Raw genomic sequence first — 22,388 nt, 5'->3', positions numbered from 1 at the left:
TTAATAAGTTTATATAATTTTTTATTCATTATGAGACTCATATCATATACTTTTTGAAAACAAAAAACCAAAAAACAGAAAACCACAACAATGCCAAACGAACCCTAATTAATCTCCCCCCTTACGTAATACTACTACTCCTATTTATAACAAAAACCCACCGACTTAACTATAAATAAAGCCCACTAATGAACGAAACCCACTAATTAACGAAAGCATCAGTGAAGCGCTTGAATGGGCCCGATCAGCTAGCAGCGGACGCCGGGCTTCTTTGATTTGGAATTCATGGTCTCCATTATGGTCCGTCAACCCGAAACAATAATGTGGACCTTTCTCTTCTCTAATTAATGCCTTAATCACCGAACTAAATTTATTTAGTACGATCTTAGGCTTTAAATATACAGTCATAAAATACGTTATGACTTTAATATATTGTAGTGGCTCAATAAGCTCGGGAACCGTCATAAATCTGCAGATTCCTACAAAATAATACCAACTCTACAAAAACACTAGAAAACATAGATTAGTAATAAAAATAGCTCAGCAGAGCTTAAATAAGCACATATATGACCGTGGGACGGGAAATAAAAATATATATATAAAATAGACTTATCAGAACACCTTAGATAACGTTTTGGCATGAACCATTTTAAAAGACACAACCATTTTGAAAGACACAACCATTTTGGTAAGACATAAGACACAACCATTTTAAAAGACACAACCATTTTGGTAAGACATAAGACACGAGAAAATACTGGTTAATATGGCCTATAAACAAAACTTGTTTATAAGGGGGTGTGAATGTCTTTTCGCCTGTTTCAGTAAGGGTAAAATTGTCACGCGGACAATGGATGGTAACTGGGCGTTAACGAACGTTAACGTCGACGGGATTATGTTGTTGTTCCAAAAACACTGTTACAGTATAGCCCGTGCCGTTGATGAAAATAAAATCCCGTTTTATATAATTGATATCAATTCGACTGTCATTTGAGCTTGCCCCAATAAGCGTTTGAAATCAGTTCATAGAGGGTGACTACGGAGGTACTGGTACTTGTACTGTGCTGGTCAATCAACCAAGAGGTTGTTGTAGTATGCGAGCAATACGGCTACGGTTATAGAAGGTAAGTGTTACTTTCGCCTGAATAGTTCATATGAAGTGGGGGAACGAATTGTTGTTGCTTTCAAATCGCATCGATGTTGCTGTATATTTGTGATTGTAGGTTGAGATGATTAAGTTGTGTAATTTTTGTTGTTTTCAAATCGCATCGATGTTGCTGTATAGTTGTGAGATTAAGTTGTGTTAATTGTCATAGGTTCGTATAGTTATTGTGGGTTGAATCGGGCATGAAATTGGGCATGAAATTGGGCTCTGTAATTATTAATAGAACTGTACACTGAATTGATTTGGTAATTACGAATTGTGAATTGAGTTGAACAAACAGGAAACACATTTGATTGCGATGATAAGAAATGTGAATTGATTTGAACAAACTGCTGAATTTGTACATTGAATTGCCATGGTTATTTACATTAGTAATTGTGAATTGAATTGAACTAACAGTTCTAAGCGGAAATGGAGGGAGGGTACATGAAGCGTAAAACGTGCAGCACCCGGAGTGATGATGAGGTATAATTTTTGCACACAAATCTGAAACAGGAGTAGACCAGATTTACCCTACAGTTTGTGTAGATATTCTCAAATTAATTATCATTTTAGGATGGAGTAGGACGAGGACCTACCCTAAAGAAGCTTTCTCCTGAGTTATTCAAGGTAATAAGTAAATTGTATTTGGTAGTTGGAACTTAATTTGGTAATGGGGCTTATTTAGTGGCTTGATGTTGTAGGATGATTCTTTAACTTTGGGCGGCTGTGTGAAAAGGAAAGGCGAAGTGTTGCAAAGACATGCGAAGGCAACATCTAGGGTAAGTCCTTAATTCCATATTTATGGAGGAGTGACTGAGTTGTTAGCAGTAATGGTAACCTTTACAATGAAACCTGTTGTTTGTAATTGTTCATTCTTACAGCCAACTAATACAAGTTGTCGCGTAGAGTTGTTTGGTAGAATATGTCAAAAGTTAGACCAGCAAAGGAAGGGGTGGGTTTGTGAAATGGGGTTTGACGGTCTCTTAAAAATAGGAGAAATTAACCTCCCAAGACAGTTGGCTTATTGGTTGATGACTCGTATAGATCCCTTCAACTGTACTCTTACTAGCAGAGAGGGTAGAGTTTTTAAGCTTTCTCAAAATCAAGTGCATTGGGTTCTTGGCATTCCAAACGGTGGACTTCATGTTCCCACTTACGAAACAATGGATAGTGAAATGTTTGAAAGAGTGAAAAGTATTATGGATAGGTATGGTAAAACATGGAAAACTAAGTCTTTTACAACTGGCCGTGAGTACATAATCGAGGGTATTCAAGTTAATGCTGATTTGATTGCCCGGGTTGAGGGACAATGGGAGGATGATCAGGCGGAAGAGTTCAAGACTGTATTCTTGTTGTTGGCGCTAGAGATGTTGTTATGTCCTAATCAATCATCTAGATTGGCTGCTGACTTAGTGCCATCATTAACGTGTGCGTCAAAGGCTGCTCAATATGACTGGTGCAGCCTAGTTTTGAAGAAGCTCATGAATAGTGTCGCGATGTTTGCACGACGGTTTTACTCAAGTGGCTATGCTAGTGGTTGTGCAGGTTGCCTAATATACATTGTGGTATGTGATATATATGTTAATTTTTGGTTGTTATTTTTTTGTAACACGTGTTTGATACAGGTTTAATGCCAAACGTGTTTGATACAGATTATGTATCTGGATCGGCTAGACAGACATCCTGTGCAGTGGGGTTTTTTCCCGCGTTTGGAGGTTTGGAAGATGGATGAGATACGCAAAGCAGTTACGGAAGATCGTTTCCCAAATGCTGGTGATTTTGGTAAACTTGGGGTAAGCAAAAGTCGTAAAGCTATTTATATATTAGTTAAACCAAGTGTGTGATGGTTCTACTGTGGTTTGTTATTGTAGACTTTGGATGTTGCCTATGGTGAAATGCATCCTAGTGAGGCAAGGGATACCAATGGGCCTGAGGGGTTAAAAAAGGTTAGGGGTTTAATAGCTAATTAATTTACAATGTCTTTAGTTCAAAGGATGTAGATCTATGCAAGTTTGTAATATTGTAGTTCAATGGTGTACGATGTAACAGGTTCTTTGTAGTGGCAGTGCTAGTGTTTGTTACAAGAGTAAGGGAGCAAGAAAAAGCACCTCAAAAAAGTGGTCGAATATGCGGAATGCTGCATCTTTTAACACGGATGATTGTAAAGGGGAGAAAGCAAGTGCTAGATCTATTTACTCAGATGAATTTAATGGGGAGAAGGCAATGAAATATGCTGGTGAAGAGAACATGGTAGTGATGAACACTTATGATGTGTCAACCTTCAAAATGGATATGTTGAAGAGGTATTTCTCTTTTTTTATTACATGAATTCATTGATTTGTTGCTGCTTCGATTATCTTTTGTTGAATGGTACCACCATTAAATTTTTAGGTGGATATCTGTTGATGTTGTGTCCATGCTACAATCAGTTAATTCAAGGGTAAGTAAGTGTATGAAATCCTAAATGATACTGAGCATAAGAGGTCTAATTTTTTTACTGGTTATATATTCAAAAGGTTTTGAGATGGATTCATGCTATGGACTATTGTTCTGGAACGGGTCCGTTAATATCTTCGTTGGTGGGTGAGGTGGTGCTATTTTCTGGTGGTATTGGTGCTGAATCAATGTCAACAGTGTCAATAGCTGGGTTTTTACGTACTCAATGTTGTGCTTACTTGGCCATTGTATCGGAGGTAATGTTAACTTCACAATCCACCGTCCTCATAACTTGATATTACTTGTGTGGTACTTGTCTAATTTAATCACTCCTGAATATTTATTAGGTTCATGGTGATTCAGTAGCGGCCTCCACTGCGCCATGTACTATCTGTGTTTTTGTAAAACCTGGCCATGCACAAGACATATACGTCGTACACTGTACTTCATGGAACCCGATGCTGAAAGTGATTAAGAAGCATGTGAGTTGGTAGTACATGCTGTCAGTGATATTTGATAGTAATTATGTTGATCTCTGAATCCTTTTTTTGATTCAGGTTGGCAACATTGTTGATCTGATCCACGAAACGCATAAGGTGTTTGGCAATGGGCTGGCCTTCGGAGACAGTACTAGAAATGTGATCATTAACAACGATGTCAAATGTATCAAATGTTGTGGAGCTGATAACAGATTGTAACCCTTTTGTACATTACTTTCATTATGAGTTGTTAATTTATTTAATTTAATGTAATAATGCTGTATAACATGTATTGGGTTATCTATGGAAACATCATTTATCTGACTGTTGTTGTACACAAATTTATAAGTTCTTTAGTCCAACCAAATTAATGGGCTATTTAGATTATTTCTTTATTATGGCCTGTTCAGAAAGGTGTTTTATTACAAGAGTACCTGTTGGATATTAATAAATTGGGCTAGGCCCAATTTCAAACCTATTATAAACCTTATAATCCATTTGTGGAGTGATTGGTAATAATTTGGGCTTTAAAACAAAATGATGTGGGATTGTTTGGGGCTTTGTGGATTGAAAAGGAAATAATTTGGGCAAATCAAGTTAATAACTCGTTCTTACAAATTCAACCCAATTTTTAATATGACATATTATCGTCTAATAAACTAAATTACTCATAATTACGCATAAAATTATATATGTAATATTTGAAATAAGCATAATTATATTAATGTTTGACAACATATTAATGTTAGTAATATAACTAAATTACTCTTAATTACGCATAAAATTTAATATTTAATATTTGAAATGAACAACTCATAAGTAATTACTAAATTCTGCATTAAAGTTTGAATACATATTAAACATTACTACTCAGAGTAATTTTGATGGAATATTGAATATTACAACTCTTAAGAGCACATCCACTTCTTACTGTCACTTCCACAGTACATTAATTGTGCTTATCAAAAGCCCAACAATACTCATTAGGAAATGAGCTTATCAGTTTCAATGACATATTCTTAGTAAAGGCAAGCATTACATAACCTCCCTCATAGTCGTTCTTTGACATTCCATACACGGCATAAGGATGCAAATACGCACATATGAGGCGTGCCATATGAACCGAAACTCTTGTTTCAGTTAAGATCATGAAATGAGGCATATGCAACTCCATTACCAACCTCATTAAGGGAAGGAATGTGTCTCTACCCATATCACGACAATTCCATACAACGTACCTTAATCCCATTGTGCTCACTTCCCTCCAAAAACTGACATCCTCATTCACACAGACTTGCACCTTAATCTCTATTTTTCTTCCATCTAATATGTTAGAGGTGTTGGTGCTACTCATTAAATGTATGTGCGAGACATACATCGGATGTTGGAGAGTGAAAATTTTGAAGTCATTTCTGTAACTCGGTATCGTCATAACATGATCACCGAGAGACAAATGACAACTTTCGATGGTAGATGGTAATTCTAACGGAGGATCAACCACCTCCACCACACCATTTGGTAGCACATGTTCATAACCACACCCTTCCTTCCCACCTTCGGTACAGATGAGCCACTTGAGAAAATACTTGGCCGACTTTGGTAATAAAGCAAGGTCTGATAAGTCCGGTAAGTGAGCAGGACTAACCTTATTAGAGGGAGTGATCACAATGAGATCTCCTTGAAGCTTAGTCTTACCGGCGATTACTTGTGCTGCAGTTGCCGCATCAAGTAAGGATATTGCAACCTTCCCATCCGAAGTAACAATTGGGCTATTAATGACGCCAAGCACACCTTTTCGACGCCTTACAATTGTCGTTGTGTTGGGTGTACAAGGGCGAACCATATGCAAACCCTTTGTTTTTTTAATTTGTGTCATCGGTTTGAGTAAGAACTCTTTGTTACAAGGTTTTTTTTTGGAGTGGCTTAATCATAGAGACTGGGATTAACATTTTCTTTTTGGCCATTTTTTGGGGTTGCTTGGGAGGAGGGTATAAGAAGTTCACCATATATATACACTACATGAGAGAACCCTACATAAATTTGGCGGGGACTTGCAATTTGGAGGGAGTATCATGTAGGTGAATGGTGGGTAATTTGAGTGAAATTTTTTTGGATTCCTTCAAGAGCATTAAAAACAAAACAAATATCCTGTTGTACATTTTTGGAAAACTCTTATCCTTTAACCTTATTTTGTGGCAAAAGCAAAAAGCTATTTGTTATGTGATTTGATATAAATTTGATATATTTATTTACGAAAATGACTACTACGAGGGTTTCAAATTATTTTAGTTGTTAAAAAATCAATAACCACATTTTACGAAAATGAGTACTACGAGGGATTCAAATTATTTTAGTTGTTAAAAAATCGATAACCACATTATACGAAAATGACTACTACGAGGGGTTTCAAATTATTTTAGTTGTTAAAAAATCGATAACCACATTTTACGAAAATGAGTACTACGAGGGATTCAAATTATTTTAGTTGTTAAAAAATCGATAACCACATTATACGAAAATGACTACTACGAGGGGTTTCAAATTATTTTAGTTGTTAAAAAATCGATAACCACATTTTACGAAAATGACTACTACGAGGGTTTCAAATTATACCTTAATTTACGAGGTACTCAAATATTACTAACAAAATTTAGTAACACATTAAAATGTGGATTTCACTTACGAAAATGCGGAATTTTTTTCACACAGTTGGTCAAAATTTATTACCCCCATCTTAAAAAAATTTCTTTACACACTCTCCAAAAGGAAGTACACAATAGTTTTAGCAAACAAGACACACGACATTAAGTTTTAGCAGTTTTAGCAAGGAGGACACACAACATTAAGTTTTAGCAAGCAAGACACACAACATTAAGTTTTAGCAAGCAAGACACACAACAATAAGTTCAAGATACGTTAATGTCTATGATAACATTTTTTAGTTATCCTAACATTCCTTTGATTCAACACCAGCCCTTGTCTTCATTTAGCACCAGCCTTCATCATGGATTGAAGGGTCATCATCGAGGCCAGAATTGACTAACCATGCCCCAATGTAATCGTAATCGTCATCACTCTCATCCTCGGGGCGACCTTCGCTATCACTCACTGTGTTGCACCGAAGATTTGGATCAGTTGCGGGACCCGGCTGATTTTATGTTACAAATACAAAAGTAGGCAATTAGTTAAGTAGATTTATAACCCTAATAGTAATTAATATTACCAGAATTGTACATTTTAGTGACTTGAACACAATAATAACATGTACTCGAATTCAAATTAAGTACAAGTAATCTCCACATTTATTAAATAAATCTTACAATATACAATCTCATAGAAAATTGCACTACTAATTTACAGACATTCCAATAATGATACTTAGTACAATTTTACATCTAAAATAAGCATCAACATTTACTTAACAATATTGGTTTTTTTATTGTGTTAATAATTTCTTTCCTTAACAGTATTCGACTTAATCAATGAAACTACAATGTACAATTTTAATTGGCTTGTTTACTGTACCAATTTATTTCCTTAATTTATTTAATTAACAATATTGGCTTGTTTACTGTACCAATTATATCCTTAATTTATTTAATTTATTAGCCAACAGTATTCGACTAAATCAATGCTAAACACGATTTATTTAACTTTTAATTGCTCTTAAGATAATTTGAAATCAAATCTTTGATTTATGATTTATGCATTCACCAAATTTTATCATACTTGCCTAAGAGAAAGTACCAACAATATAGCTAATAATTATATTTTTATTTAAGTACAAGATATCAATACGATATTACTAAGATAATTAACAAGAAATTACTCGGATATTCGATTATTTTTCCTTAATAATATCCCCTTTAATTGACATGAATACGATATTACTAAGATAATTAACAAGTAATTCACTTTTAATTCACTTTTAATTCTAAACATGAATCAAAGACATAATTACGGTGAATGAATTCCATTAAAAATATAAGGACTTAATAGTAGTATAATGTGCAGGAAAAGTCGAAATAATTAAGTAAAATTTTTGCAATTAAGTTAAGTAAGTTACCACAATTTCGACGTTGAGCACATCCCCAGTCAAGCATGAACTCCTTGATCTGAAAAATGGCGTAGCAAACTTGTTCCACAACAGAATAATCCCTCCAACAGTGGCATGACCCGTTGTCTCATACTGATATGCGCCAGGCAATTTCAAGATTAACTCCCACACTTGAAGGTGTCGTGGTCGAGCTTCTGTAATTATCACCAACACCGGGTTGTACGCGTCATAGAGAGTGCGGAAATTGTCAACGAATGATGGCCTAAGGACATCCTTTGCATTCCAGTACAACACAACTGACCCTTCCTCGAATACGGGTTGTTTTGGGTGAGCAGGCAAGTCACCACATACGGTCAAAACGATGGTAATGTATACCATTTTTCTTGGTGACTCCGGAGAATACAGTAAGTTGAATAGCCGGCATTCGTGCTTCAATTTTCATAACATGCAGCGCGTTTGTTTTTGCCCCAATGAATACATGCTTTTCTCGGAGAGGTAAAGCATATGTGATGGTGGATTCTTCATCAAGGGTAGGAACAAGATCAAATATTGGTACAACATCTTTTGGAACAACCTCACCTTTTTCAAAAGAGTGATGCTTGAACATCCATTCAACAAACACTTCCACTCCCCGGTGTTGCAAGTATCCATGGATGTCAGAAAGAAGAGGTAGGTAGGCTGGTTGTTGTTCACCTCCCGGTAGCATCATCATCCTCATAACAGTAGAATTCGCGTACCGCTGTACATCATTCATAGCTAGCTCCTTACGAATAACAACATCATCAATTTTTTTGCCCTCGTTTAAGTCTTTTTGGTTGGTGTAGTACGTGATTTTGTTAAAATCAAGCTCGGGTGACGGTTTTGGGGTAAAAGGTTTAAAATACATGATGGGGGCGAATGGGTGGAGTACTGTGGCTTTAGGTAGGCATCGCTTCCTACTCGAGGTGGCTGAATTGGGAGCTTGTTTTTCACCGTACTCCATTGTTGAGTTTAACAAAATATTGTTGAGGAAATATTGTTGAGTAGGGGGAAAGATTTTCAGGAAATATTGTTGAGTAGGGGGAAGCTCTTTTCTCGTACAAGAAAATCGTTGGATAAAATACTTTAACACAACTTCGAATCTGTCAGAACAATGGACTGAGTAGATCAATTTTTTTTGTCCTATTAGAAAATTTAGTTGGGTGTAATTATCACATTCGAAATGCTATAATTATCACATTCGAAATGCTAGTAGAGTCATGGTGATTTTATTAGTAATCAGTACGTACTAGTTATTTGTTTGAAATTATAAATAAATTTATGGTTACTAATTCAATCGTTGATTTTGAACCCTCTAATAATCATATCATCGAAGTACGTGCAATTCATGTATGCAAGCTTAATCTTTCAAATAAAATAGGTAATCCTAAAACCTTATTAATCAAGATTTAATACCTTTAATTATATCGTTGATTTAATACCTCCAATTATATCGTTTGTGCGTTAATGGTTCGTTATTCTTAGCACGTATTAAGCTAGATCATGTATTAAGCTAGATAATTTGAGTGAAAGAGAATAATAAATATTGTAATCAAATCACCTAAACCTTTAAAAAAAAATCCTAAACCCCTCCAACTCGATAAAACCCAAAACCCTAAAGCCTAAACCCTCCTATTCGATCAAACACTAAACCCTTTCAATTATATCAAATTCTAAGCCTTAAAAAGTAAACCATCCAATTAGATCAAACCACCTTGCCCTTCACTTTGATCAAAACCGTAAACCCTAAAGCCTAAACCTCCATTTCGACTAAACCGTAAACCCTTATAATTCTCTCAAATCTAAACCCTCCAGTTAGAAAAAAGTCGTTGACCCTTCCAATTCGATCAAATTCTAAACCCTAACGCCTAAACCCTCCTATTCGATCAAACACTAAACCCTTTCAATTATATCAAATTCTAAGCCTTAAAAAGTAAACCATCCAATTAGATCAAACCACCTTGCCCTTCACTATGATCAAAACCCAAACCCTAAAGCCTAAACCCTCCATTTCGACTAAACCGTAAACCCTTATAATTCTCTCAAATCTAAACCCTCCAGTTAGAAAAAAGTCGTTGACCCTTCCAATTCGATCAAATTCTAAACCCTAACGCCTAAACCCTCATGTTCGATCAAACACTAAACCCTTTCAATTATATCGAATTCTAAGCCTTAAAAAGTAAACCATCCAATTAGATCAAACCACCTTGCCCTTCACTATGATCAAAACCCAAACCCTAAAGCCTAAACCCTCCATTTCGACTAAACGGTAAACCCTTATAATTCTCTCAAATCTAAACCCTCCAGTTAGAAAAAAGTCGTTGACCCTTCCAATTCGATCAAATTCTAAACCCTAACGCCTAAACCCTCCTATTCTATCAAACACTAAACCCTTTCAATTATATCAAATTCTAAGCCTTAAAAAGTAAACCATCCAATTAGATCAAACCACCTTGCCCTTCACTTTGATCAAAACCCAAACCCTAAAGCCTAAACCCTCCAAATAAATTTTTGCCCTAAAACTTTGATCAAATCCTCAACCCTAAAGCCTAAACCCTCCCATTCGACCAAACCTTTTTACCCTCCCAATTTCTATCAAACACTAAATCCTAAACCCTAAATCCTAAACAATCCAATTCAATAGAACCCTTTAACACTAAACCATGAGATTGAACCACACCTTACAGATGATACCTTCCAGATTGATCAATCCCGTTACACTGTAGCAGATATAGCATACACTCAATTATTCCATCAGAAATAGTCATCCCTTTAACATTAACACATATCATCAACCCCTGATTAAATATTAAATTATATTATAAAATATAAAACAATAAATCGTCATACTCCATCAACTCTAAAACCCTTAACCCTAAAGTATTCGAATACTCATACACCCATAACCCTAAATCATGGTTCTCCCAAAATAAAAAATAAAAAATTATAAACAATGGAAAAAAAAAATTATGCTTTATAAATAAAAAAAACGTAAAAGGACAAAAACAATATATTGTATTATAAAACATAGTAAACCATTTAACCCTAAACCCTCCTACATTGAAAAAAAAAAGAATAGGACAAGTTAGTAAAAGAACAAAACGTTTAAATTATATTACATAACATAGTACTTCTTCATTTAATGTGGTGTCATAGGTAGATGTAGTTTTCTTCTGTAGTTACAACATTTCTAACCCATGTGGATGTGACAATACAAGTTGAATACTAGATGACAACACCTTTATGTGTTGTGAAAGAGAAGTTTGACAGTAGTGTACTCCTGAAACTGGATCAAAAGGAGTGATGGTCTTCTATAGAAGATTTGCGATTCGAATCTACGTTGATGTAGATAACCATTATTTTTTTCAAGTTATTTCAACACTTATAAGAAAAGAAAACAAATATCCTGTTGTAGAGATATCAGTAACAGAGTTGATGGTTGGGGAGTTTATCATTTCAAACAAATGATTGATCAAACCTTGTAAATTAAATTAATGTGATAACTCAATTCATGTTATACTATAAAAATTAAAGTGGGTTAGCAGAAATAACAATTTCATTATTGAGAATGCGTATTAGTTTAATAAAATAAAGTCATGTTACTGAATCTATATTAATAATCGATCAAGTTAATTACTTGAAGCTAATATTCCAAAAAGAAAAAATACTTAAATCGCTTATATGGCTGTAGTGCAAATCCTCGTCTTATGATAAGGTTATTACCCGATAAAATAAAATGTGAGACTTTTAAATTAACACTGTGAACAAAAGGTTAAAAATTGAAACCTGGGATTTCGAACAGAACTTAATTTTATATTTTTAATTTTTTTTTTATTTTACTTCCCTTATCAACATTTGTTTAACTTTGACACAACGTTCCTTTTCTCTTACACCAAAATGGTTATTAGTATGGTTATGCCTCCAATGAGTCTGTACTTGTCTTACTTGGATTGACAGCACACCTATGGACCGCTGGACAATACATGGTAGGTTAAATACGTAGAGAAAACCAGGGACATTTTTGGCTGGACGACCTTATTTTAAGGAGCATGCGTTAGCTGCAGTTGTTGCAGACTATGGTTTGGTAAACCATTGCAGCAGTGCAGGAAAAATCATACCCCCTACTGTCTAAAATCTTATAACCTACCCCCAATCCTGATTTATGTAACGTTATGTATAAAATTGTACAACTACCCTCATTAAAATTTTAACACAAGAAAATTTTTAAATGTGGTATTGAAATTGTACTTGTCTTACTTATATTAACTCTCATTTAAAATTATGCCAAAAATTCTAGCCAAAAATTCATGTGTATGAATTCATGTGTATGGTCGCAAGGAAAAATGTAGGGTTTACTTTGAATATCGGACACAAAAAATTGACAAGGTTGTTGTTATTGTAATATTATTATTGGCATTATTAAGGGAGACGAGTTTTCGAGTAATTAAACAAATAGACTATTCACATTTATCTGTATTTTCAATGCACGCAAGTGAGGTATGAATTAGTATTTCAAAAAAAAATCACAAGGGTTGATGATTTGAATAACATTCATGTCGTATTTAAGGGAGATGAGTTTAAGATTAATCAATGAAATAAAGAGAGTTATCACATTAATACTAAGTTGTACTTTAACACTAATATTATTGCCGTAATAATGGGGTACGAGTTTTAGAGATATCAACGATAATTTTTTCTATTATCATTATTGGCGTTATTAAGGGTTTCGAGTTTTAGAGATGTCAGTGCGAGATAGTAGTCACATTAATCGCACAATTATGTGTGTTTTTATTAATTTTACTGAAAAAGATGACAAGGTTGATCATTTTAATAATATCATTAATTGCCCTTATCAAGGACTACGAGTTTTAAAGATATATCAGTGAAAGAGAGTCATCACATTAATTGCACATTATGTGTGATTATGTAAATTGATTAAAAAACACGACAAGGTTGATCATTGTTTCTATTATCATTATTGCCATTATTAAGGGTTTCGAGTTTTAGAGATATCAGTGCAAGACAATTATCACATTAATCGCACATTAAGGGCGAGTTGATCATGACAATTTGGGAATATTTGCATTGCCATATCAAGGGTTATGACTTTTTAATTTGAAAAAAAATTAGATGTGTTGATCATTTTTTAAAAATTATAGTTAGTGCTGTCAAATTTCAAACCGAAACCGTATAACTACCCGAAACCAACCGACCCAAATGAGAACCGAAACGATTAAAAACCGATTTTGTTATACCGAAAACCGACCCGAACCGTATTTAAGTAGAATCGTAAACGAACCGATCCGAATAATGTCAAACCGAACAAGAACCAAACCAGTGAACAAACCAAACCAGTATTAAACCGAACTGATATCAAACCGAACCGTTAATAAACTGCAACCCGTTTGTACCGAACCGTTTATAAACCGTACTGTCTATAAATCAAAATGTAATTTTGATCTCACAATAACTCATCAAATCATGATTATGACACATCAATTAGATGATTGAATAAGAAGCAGCTAATAATGTGATAGTAAAACAATAATAATTCATTAATACACTTAACTTTTATAATCTCCGTTACTTCGTAATAAACTAGTAACATCAGTATGAATAAACTTGAAATTAACTCAATCTCTTTTTTAAAATCGATGTAAATTTTATATGTAATATAATGCCTACATATGAAGTGATGAAGTCTCGCCTTGATATCATAGTAATCTCTACCACAAGCACATTGTGGGATTATTAAGTTCTCATTAATAAATCGTCATTTTTAAGGGAGACGATTTTAACATAAAACTGTTTCAAGAGAGCAATCAATTTAATCTATATACATCACATTAATCGCTCATAAAGGGTGACTTTTTATGTTGACAATAACAATTTACAAGGTTTGAACAACCATTTTTTTGAAATGAAAACTCCCCAACCATCAAAAACACATTGACACTAAGGATTACTATGTACATTGTCATTAGGAATTACATTGTAGAAATAAATTTCAAAATATATTGACATAAACTACGACTACATAGTAAACAAAAACTAATGAACTTATGCCATGTCATCAGGTGTACTTGCTTTTCCCGCACTATATATACTCTACCAACACGTACTGCAAAACCCTAACAAAGCCTCAACACACAAAAAACAAATTAAAAAAAAATGGCAACCGCAAATGGTGGCTCTAACGGTAACGGTGGTGATGGGTCCAACGGTGGTGGACGTCGTCCGGGAATCCCACAACCAATCAAACCAAGAAATGAAAGTGCGAAAAACAAACGTCGTAACGCCCTCATTGCTCACATTATTGCCAACATGGATATACCACCTTTCCGTAATGACCAGCCACGAGTAACTCATGTTCCGGTGGCCTTGTGTGGAGCGGGTCCGAGTATTGTTTCTGCTATACCCACTGTAGCAGATATGATGGTAGATACGGCTCCTCCACCTCTGCCTTTAGCTGTAGCTACGGCTCCTCCACCTCCGCCTTTAGCTATAGCTATGGCTCCTCCACCTCCGCCTTTAGCTGTAGCTACGGCTCCTCCACCTCCGCCTTTAGCTGTAGCTGCGGCTGAAGCTACAGCTCCTCCAGCTCTGGCTGTAGCTACGGCTGTAGCTACGACTGCTGTGGCTACAGCTCCTCCATCTCCGACTGTCGGTCCGGCACCTGACGTTCCTACACCCCCGCATGAGGTTATGGTCACTCATTTCGAGGCACCTCGAGGTGCACCATTTCGAGTTGTCTCGTACCCTAAGGTGGAAAGAAGTTATGGGACTCCTGTAGTCCCCCCCACTACAATTATGGGGGTGGTGAGGGCGGCACCTCAGCCTCCTCGGCAACCAGCTGAAGATGTTGAGGGGGGTGAACAGGTTGAAAAGCCTGATGTGGACATGGATGAGGTCGTACCAGCTGAAGATGGTCACGCTATGGTGCTTTCAATCGTCGTAAGGAGCTACACTCTTGGTGATATCGGTGTTATGTACAACATTCGGACTGACGAAACCTTCGAAGCAATCTATGAAGACTACGCTTCTCGAATTGATGTCAAAGCTAATCAGATCAAGCTTTATCTCGGAGCAACCTATGTTCCGTCTACGGAGTATCCTCTGGCAATTGGTGTTCAAACCGGAACTGTACTTTACGTACAAGGAGAGGTACATTATTTAATCTTTTTACTGTTTTAGTATTTGGCATGTTAACAATTAATTGCATGTGTTGTGAGATTGTTAGGTAATGGCATCATTTTAACTGATTATCTAACAGTCATCTGTTTCATTTGATTTGTGATTGTATTTAATCCCATGATTGGGTGTGATTGCATGATTAGACCCATTATCGTATTTGATTGTATTTCATTATTGCATTTAAACACTGATGAGTAACAGTCCTTCCTATATTTGTAATTACGTAGATTACAATAAATATTATCTTTGTGCATGTTGTGAGTACATCTTTCTTGTGTATCTTTGTTTAACTGGTGTTGAGTTTCGCATTATTATAATGATGTCAATAACATTAGAGGATAAAACACGGATAAATATTTCTTAGAAAAATCATTGAAAAAAAGGAAAATTAAAATGAAACAAATGAAGGACAGCTCATGAGATGTTACAATCTAATTATTATTACTTAGAAAAATAAGGCAACGATTGACATATATTATTTTTTGGTGTATGTAACAACATCAACTGGTGACGTATATAATTTGTAGTTGTTTTGTTATGGAAAACAATAGAGTATTATAGGATTACTTACTGAACATATATTGTCTGATAGTTTAGGAGTGATGATGTAATATTTTTTTTTTTTTGGTTTTTTAAAAATAAAATTAATTTGGATTTAGTTAAATATTGGCTTTGAAATAAAATGCTTTAAAAATTAATTTGTTTTTTTTCCCCATAGAAAAGGTTTACCTCGTTGTGTCATATTGGTGCTTGTTAAAAATACATGGCAATTGAGTAAAAATTATAATTTACTCAATTGAGTAAAAATACATGGCAATTGAGTAAAAATTATAATTTATAAATCCGAATGCGTACTGAAGTTGGTTTGCTTGACTAAAAAATGTAATGTATGCAGGAGGGAGTGGTGAACACTTGCACAAGATTCAAGAGGTTCTACCTCAAGAACACGGGTCACCGCAGGAAGATCAAACTCCGGGTTCAAGGGAAGTTGGACACCCCGCTGTGCCGTCTTTTCCACATTTGGGGTGACAGGGTTAATGTGGACCCAACTGAGGTAATTTTCTATCATGAAGATACCGTGTTGTGCACCCTCAACACTATCAGGGAAGCTTAAATAAAAAATGGAGACAAAGTCGTTGTGGCTCCGAACAGCCAGCCATGAGTGTTGCTGTGTGAAGGTCTACTGTTGGATAGGTATGCTGTTGGGAGGGATGAATTATCTTTTGGGATGTCGCTGGAGTCAGAGGTAGAAGAACGTGTAATTGCAACACCACGCCTTTTGTTTGTAATATAGTTAAGCATGTAGAGCTCTACTTTTAGTGGTTGGACAATTTCAATTCGTTCCTTTCATTGTAATATTTTGTGGCTGCAAAATCTGAACTCCACGTTTGTTATCTTTTGTGTGACTGATTATGGGTTTGACAATGCTATTTGTGCTGTTTTATTTTAAGTCAAGTTATTACCGTTGTTGATCTCAACATTCTAAACAACAAACCCATCCTAAAGGGAGCTTGTTTAGAATTGGACAATAATTGTGTTGTGGGCCACTATTTGTGAAGATACTCTGCGGCCCAAAAGTGGGTAGGTTTGTTAACACATAGTATAGTATGCAAACCCGAAGGCCCATAATTGGAAGTCTAAGGTTTAGTAAGGCCCAATCATATTACTGGAAGTATAGTTAGTTAACAATTAGGCGTGAAATTGGTTCATTTATATTAATATAAAAAATTAGGCAAAAATCATCCTAATTTTTGGTTTATTTACTTTAATAGTTGGAGGACACCTGCCAATCAAGTCATGCCTTAAAGAGATAAACACATCAAATATTAAATAAAATACTAAGTGCAAACACAGTATAATTAATAATGGACCAATACAACAGTCTTAGCATTTGTACACGTCCTTTCACCAGATTGGCAGTATGAATATGAGTTAATGCAAAGAAGCCCATCACACATGATTTGTCCTAATAAATATTCGACAAATTATAAATCATTAGTGTAATTAATTATTTTTATAAATCTTAATTATTTCTGTAATCTACACATTCATTCACCTTGTAAGTATTAATTATTTAGTAAAGCATGTATAATATAATCTACAGTGCATGTGAAAATCAGTCGAGATAATATGGGGAAATAATAACCAACATGAAAATGCTCCTAATTCTCCTGTTAACTGATAAAAAACAGCACCCATGGTATACTCTAAGTCAAAAGCATGTTTGCAAAATGAATATCAAACCACAAAATATATAGGATCAGAACAGGGTTCTGTGGGTTTGATAAAAACATGTAAGTCAAAAGCATGTTTTAAACGGATTACAAAATACGAAAAACATTGTCCAAGACCCGAAACTCAAGTTTCAAAAGAAGCGGTACTGCATCATATGTCATCTAACCATCAGCTGCGACCTAAAAGGTTTCAGAAGCACCAGATCCCCATTGAACCCCATTGCGCTGTGCAAATTCATCAATCGCGCCAACATCTGCAACGTACTCATAGTAGTTCTCAATTGTGTTTTGGAACTGAACGCCTTGTGGGTTTTTCCTCTTAGCCTAGGTGAGAGTGCCAAAAAACAAATCAGAACATCACATACTTCAACAACAAATACAGCAACAACAAATATAATTGCAATACAGGTAATTTTGCAGGAGGTTGTTGTGCAGTTTCACCTTTTTTCGCTCCACTCTTTTTGTATCCCATCTCCGCAAGGGATTTATGCCTATACACCTTTGGCCGTCCCCGCGGCTTTTTACGGCTAATAGGATCTTTCACTAAAACAGGAGCCACTTCAACAGGGTTCACTTCAACTCCAGTAGGTTTTGATATCGACAGAGGTGTTTGGCATGATTCAGGGCTGTTTGAACATATCTCAGATGGAGGCATCAGGGTTCTTGGGAGAGTGGGTAGGCAAGGTTGCTTTTCCAAGAACTTTGCTCTGCTTTGTTTGACATCCAAAGAAAGTGATTGTAGAGACTGTAATACAAGACCTATTGTATCCTTGTCATCAGCAGATGCTGCAACTTCACAAATTGCCTCAAACTCACCCATCAGTTTCCTATAAATCTGGACAGAATAATCTGTACTTGGATCGTGATAGGCAACGTTAACCTGGGTATGCTTCCGAGGGACATCTTTGCGCCACCTGTCGAGTACATACTTTGAAGGAATTTCAGACACCCTATTTTGATCATAAACCTGAATGATATGCCTGCAAAGAATACCAAAGGTTTCGAACTTGCAGCAATCACAAGACACGTCCTTCGTAACTGTGTTGTACAGGACACAGTAGAATCGTCTCCTATCAGTTATCTCTTCTTCGCTCTTCCCTTCTGGGATGATCCAGACCCGATCTTCAAGTAGATATTGAATCACGTTCCCTTCTAGCACACGCTCCTCCCTCCCAGAGCAATGCATAAGTCTACAACACTCTATTTGAATCTCTTGGAATTTGGTGTCAGTGTAGATGTCCCGAAAGAATTGTTCTACATAAAAACCACTCACGAGCCGCCTCAAATATTTGCCACAGCGAGCATCCGCATCAGTTTCAGCTTTAACATGCCTCCCCATTGCCCTAGTGTACTTGTCAGGGAATTCGTAAAGCCTAGTCTTCCTGTTCACAAACCCATCAAAGAAACTATTTATGCTTTCGACCCTCTGTGTTGTCTTCATCCCGGCCCAAAAGTGTTCTTTCATAAAAGCTGGGACCCACATGTGCCTTTCCTCGAACAAATCAGCTAACCAATCATTATCCTCTAGTTCAAATTGCTTTATTAAGTCTGTCCAGCGACGCTCAAACTCAGCAACTGTAAAGCTCTCATATACAACAGCCTTCAGAGGGCTCTTAAAGTCATGGTAGTTGCATCAATTACAACACTTATTAATTACTTGAGAATTGTCTAATTCTATCAGGTAACCAAACATTCAAATCAGACTTATGTAGTGCAGATCATTCCACAGACACATACTTGAACTACAATACATAGCACAATTTCATTCAATGATCAGGTAACTGACATTATTGAAAATGTATCTAAAAAATGTACAAGTTTATTACATGCAAAAGTTACAACATATCTTAAAGTGTACCCTTATGATTTTGATATCACCTCTGGGTTTCAGACTTAAAAAATGATGTTCATGTCTTAAAATTTACACCTCTGATTTTGAAGAGTTGCAGACTTAAAAAATGATGTTCATGTCTTTACTGAAAGAACCTAAAGAATTAGGTAGATTAAATCTTGACTATTTTTAGATTGAATGAATCTTGACTATTTTAAAAATGCAAATAATAGTGAAGAGAAGGGTAAAGTTTAGCTGTTATGATTTCAGCCAGCTATTATGATTTCAGTACACCATTGATCACCTTCAGTACACCAGTGATCACACCAAAGAACAATAATCAGAGGTATATGGCATAACTTACAACAAGTACACAGCTATGAGTTATATTATTGCATAAGTTACAACAAAAATAACAGCAGCAAACAAAGGAACAACAAAACAAAGGAAGCTTAATCCGGATAACTTACTGTTCACATTTTCCAAGCTTATCCGGGATTTTCTTCATTATGTGCCAAATGCACCAACGATGTCGAGCATTAGGCATCACTTGAGCTAAAGGCTTGCGCATAGCAGCAGCTTGATCAGTCAAAATTGCCCCGGGTTGTTTATTGCCCATACAAGAAAGCCATTGCCTAAATATCCAACCAAATGTGTCACAATCTTCATGTGACACAAGAGCGCAGCCCAACAATATAGATTGGCCGTGGTGGTTTACCCCTACAAAGTTGGCAAAAGGTAGCGCGTACGCATTAGTTAGATAAGTGGCATCAAAACAAACAACATCCCCAAAATCTTCGTAAGCCACCCTACTACGGGCGTCCACCCACAGTACATCCTTGAGTCGGCCCTCTTCATCTAAGCGGTGTGCATGATAGAAATTCTGATTATCCTCTTGCATACGATCAAAGTATGCCATCATTGCAGCCGCATCACCACCTTCCATTTTCAGCCGTTTTTCCTTAGATACTTCATGCTCAAGGTCCTTAACACTAGGAAGGTTATCAGCCCCGGTCTCCGTAGCCATACACCCATGAATTTTCCTTACAGAGACACCTTCTTCATAGAAATTAAAAAGTTTCTTCTTCACATTCGACGTGTAATTCTTCATTCGATATTCCTTAACCAACTTAGCATCACTCGGCTTAGGGGTATGGTTATCATGCTCATTTTTCAGTTTCCTAATAACCCACAGCCCATCACTATCAACCCCGGCATATAACATGGCACCACACTCACATTTCTTGGAGGTCCTTTTCACCCGCTGCATGATATCTTCTCCTATTTCACCGTTAACAATCCCTCCCGTGCCACATAATTCCATAACCTTTGCCCTTTTCTTCGCCTCCCTCCTTGCCCTCATATCAGGTGGACCCCAACACTCACACCTCCAGGTGGCCCCTCTCCGCTCCTTATCCTTCTTCGAAAATGTTGATGCAACACGGGTAACCCCAAAACCTTTCTGCTCAGCATACTCTTTGTAGTAGCTTTCTACATCTTCAAAGGATTTGAAAACCATCCCTAATCTAGGTGACTCAACATAAGTGTACATGCAAATCTGATTTGTTAAGACAATGGTCTCCACCGTTTCAATAGTTTTAATTGGTGACAGGGCAACTAGTCTCTCAGCTGAGTTAGGAATACAGTTCAGAGAGGGGAGATCATCAGGCACACCTCCAGAAGAAATCACTTGCCCCCCCTCATCACTATATGATATGCCAACAGGCTCACCCATTTCACCAGATTCAAAACCACAATCCATAACAGCACCTGCAATATATTGCTCAATTTGCAGCATACATCAGTAGTGAAGTTCCCTACAATTTGACTCCTCAACACCAGCAATATACAGACATATATAGTCAACATGAAAGGGGTAATAACACTACAGACATCTAGAGTCAACATGAAGGGAAAATACCAAATAATTCCAACACTGACTAAGGATTCATAAACATACAAATGACTCCTCATGCCAGAAGCAATCAACAACATCAAGAAAAGAAGGGGGAATCCTATTATATTTCCCAACATGAAATGAAAATACCAAATAATTCCAACACTGAGTAAGGTTTGATAAACATACAAATGACTCCTCACATGCAGCAAAATCAATAATAACAAGCAATCAACAAAATCAAGAAAAGCACTTGCAGCAACCCTCACTTACATAATTCCTGTTATTCCTATTTCTTATCAAAAACAACAAATTTTCAGCCGGCATTCCAATCAACTAAATTTTACCTTACACACTTTACATTACACACCAACAGATTATCCCAATTTTACAGTACACACTTTTCTTCACCAATTGCATTAACCCATCTCAACAATTCCAAAATTCAAAGGCACTTCAATGATTTGAGAAAACTACAAATTCAAATTTTCGATTATAGCGGATAAAATTCAATTAAATCAACTACATTATACATTATCAACTACAAATGCAATATCCGACCTCAACAAATGCAAAATTTAAAATGAATTGAATGATTAGCAAAAACTAGGGTTTTCAAGCTGTGGAATTTACCAATTACGCTGTCTCTTCAGAACACCAACAACGCATTATCAAGTTGGGTTGAGAACTCCAACCATCAAATTCGTAAATCGCTCCCTCACGCGCTGAGAAAAAAGGAGAATAGCTCGAAATAGGAAAAATGGAGAAGAGCTCGAAGTTTCGAAGGGGAAGATTGCTGATGCTCTTCTCCAGATGACTCGATAACGGGATCTTTTGATTCCCAAGTTAAACGCTAAACGGGATTGAAATTCAGCGTTCACTTTCAACTAACGTCGACTGTTTTCTGCCATATCAGCTACAAAACAGAAAACATTAAAATATTGCGAGTTGTTCAAAAAATAACGAAACTGCCATCATATAAACATATAACGTTAATATGTCATATTAATTGGGGGAAGCTCCACCGGATTAGCCCAAAGGGTGAACCGGGTGGAACACCGAAAAAAAAAAAAAAAAAACTGGGGGAAGCTCCAT

At 36.1% G+C, this 22,388-nt stretch overlaps 4 protein-coding genes across 4 annotated transcripts; 2 read left to right on the top strand and 2 right to left on the bottom strand.

The window, feature by feature from the left end:
- Nucleotides 1-1,574: 1,574 nt before the first annotated feature.
- On the top strand, nucleotides 1,575-4,386 carry LOC145630797 (uncharacterized). Its single transcript, XM_081682958.1, has 9 exons — nucleotides 1,575-1,630; nucleotides 1,721-1,774; nucleotides 1,849-1,926; nucleotides 2,029-2,712; nucleotides 2,800-2,940; nucleotides 3,019-3,093; nucleotides 3,197-3,840; nucleotides 3,931-4,065; nucleotides 4,141-4,386. The coding sequence occupies exons 1-7, from the start codon at nucleotides 1,577-1,579 to the stop codon at nucleotides 3,473-3,475; spliced, it is 1,365 nt and encodes a 454-aa protein (XP_081539084.1). The 5' UTR covers nucleotides 1,575-1,576; the 3' UTR covers nucleotides 3,476-3,840; nucleotides 3,931-4,065; nucleotides 4,141-4,386.
- Nucleotides 4,387-14,814: 10,428 nt separating this feature from the next.
- LOC145630795 (uncharacterized) lies at nucleotides 14,815-16,781 on the top strand. Its single transcript, XM_081682957.1, has 2 exons — nucleotides 14,815-15,301; nucleotides 16,227-16,781. The coding sequence occupies exons 1-2, from the start codon at nucleotides 14,843-14,845 to the stop codon at nucleotides 16,443-16,445; spliced, it is 678 nt and encodes a 225-aa protein (XP_081539083.1). The 5' UTR covers nucleotides 14,815-14,842; the 3' UTR covers nucleotides 16,446-16,781.
- A 759-nt stretch (nucleotides 16,782-17,540) lies between these two features.
- Nucleotides 17,541-19,182, bottom strand: LOC145630794 (protein FAR1-RELATED SEQUENCE 6-like). Its single transcript, XM_081682956.1, has 2 exons — nucleotides 18,007-19,182; nucleotides 17,541-17,889 (listed from the first exon to the last, which is right to left on the bottom strand). Exons 1-2 carry the CDS (start codon nucleotides 19,046-19,048, stop codon nucleotides 17,885-17,887), a joined length of 1,047 nt encoding a protein of 348 aa, XP_081539082.1. The 5' UTR covers nucleotides 19,049-19,182; the 3' UTR covers nucleotides 17,541-17,884.
- A 545-nt stretch (nucleotides 19,183-19,727) lies between these two features.
- On the bottom strand, nucleotides 19,728-22,008 carry LOC145630793 (protein FAR-RED IMPAIRED RESPONSE 1-like). Its single transcript, XM_081682955.1, has 2 exons — nucleotides 21,927-22,008; nucleotides 19,728-21,166 (listed from the first exon to the last, which is right to left on the bottom strand). Exon 2 carries the CDS (start codon nucleotides 21,156-21,158, stop codon nucleotides 19,863-19,865), a length of 1,296 nt encoding a protein of 431 aa, XP_081539081.1. The 5' UTR covers nucleotides 21,159-21,166; nucleotides 21,927-22,008; the 3' UTR covers nucleotides 19,728-19,862.
- Between the last annotated feature and the right edge of the window lie 380 nt (nucleotides 22,009-22,388).

The sequence above is a fragment of the Chenopodium album genome, chromosome 5, assembly GCF_948465745.1.
Source record: "Chenopodium album chromosome 5, dcCheAlbu1.1, whole genome shotgun sequence".
In the NCBI taxonomy this organism is placed as follows: Eukaryota; Viridiplantae; Streptophyta; class Magnoliopsida; order Caryophyllales; family Amaranthaceae; genus Chenopodium; species Chenopodium album.
This window is presented reverse-complemented; position numbering and strand designations above follow the sequence as displayed.

Coding starts and splice junctions, on each gene's coding strand:
- LOC145630797 (XM_081682958.1), top strand. CDS start 1,577: ATGGAGGGAGGGTACATGAAGCGTAAAACGTGCAGCACCCGGAGTGAT. Junction 1,631..1,720: donor GCACCCGGAGTGATGATGAG/GTATAATTTTTG, acceptor TTATCATTTTAG/GATGGAGTAGGACGAGGACC. Junction 1,927..2,028: donor ATGCGAAGGCAACATCTAGG/GTAAGTCCTTAA, acceptor TCATTCTTACAG/CCAACTAATACAAGTTGTCG.
- LOC145630795 (XM_081682957.1), top strand. CDS start 14,843: ATGGTCACTCATTTCGAGGCACCTCGAGGTGCACCATTTCGAGTTGTC. Junction 15,302..16,226: donor TACTTTACGTACAAGGAGAG/GTACATTATTTA, acceptor TAATGTATGCAG/GAGGGAGTGGTGAACACTTG.
- LOC145630794 (XM_081682956.1), bottom strand. CDS start 19,048: ATGTGGGTCCCAGCTTTTATGAAAGAACACTTTTGGGCCGGGATGAAG.
- LOC145630793 (XM_081682955.1), bottom strand. CDS start 21,158: ATGGATTGTGGTTTTGAATCTGGTGAAATGGGTGAGCCTGTTGGCATA.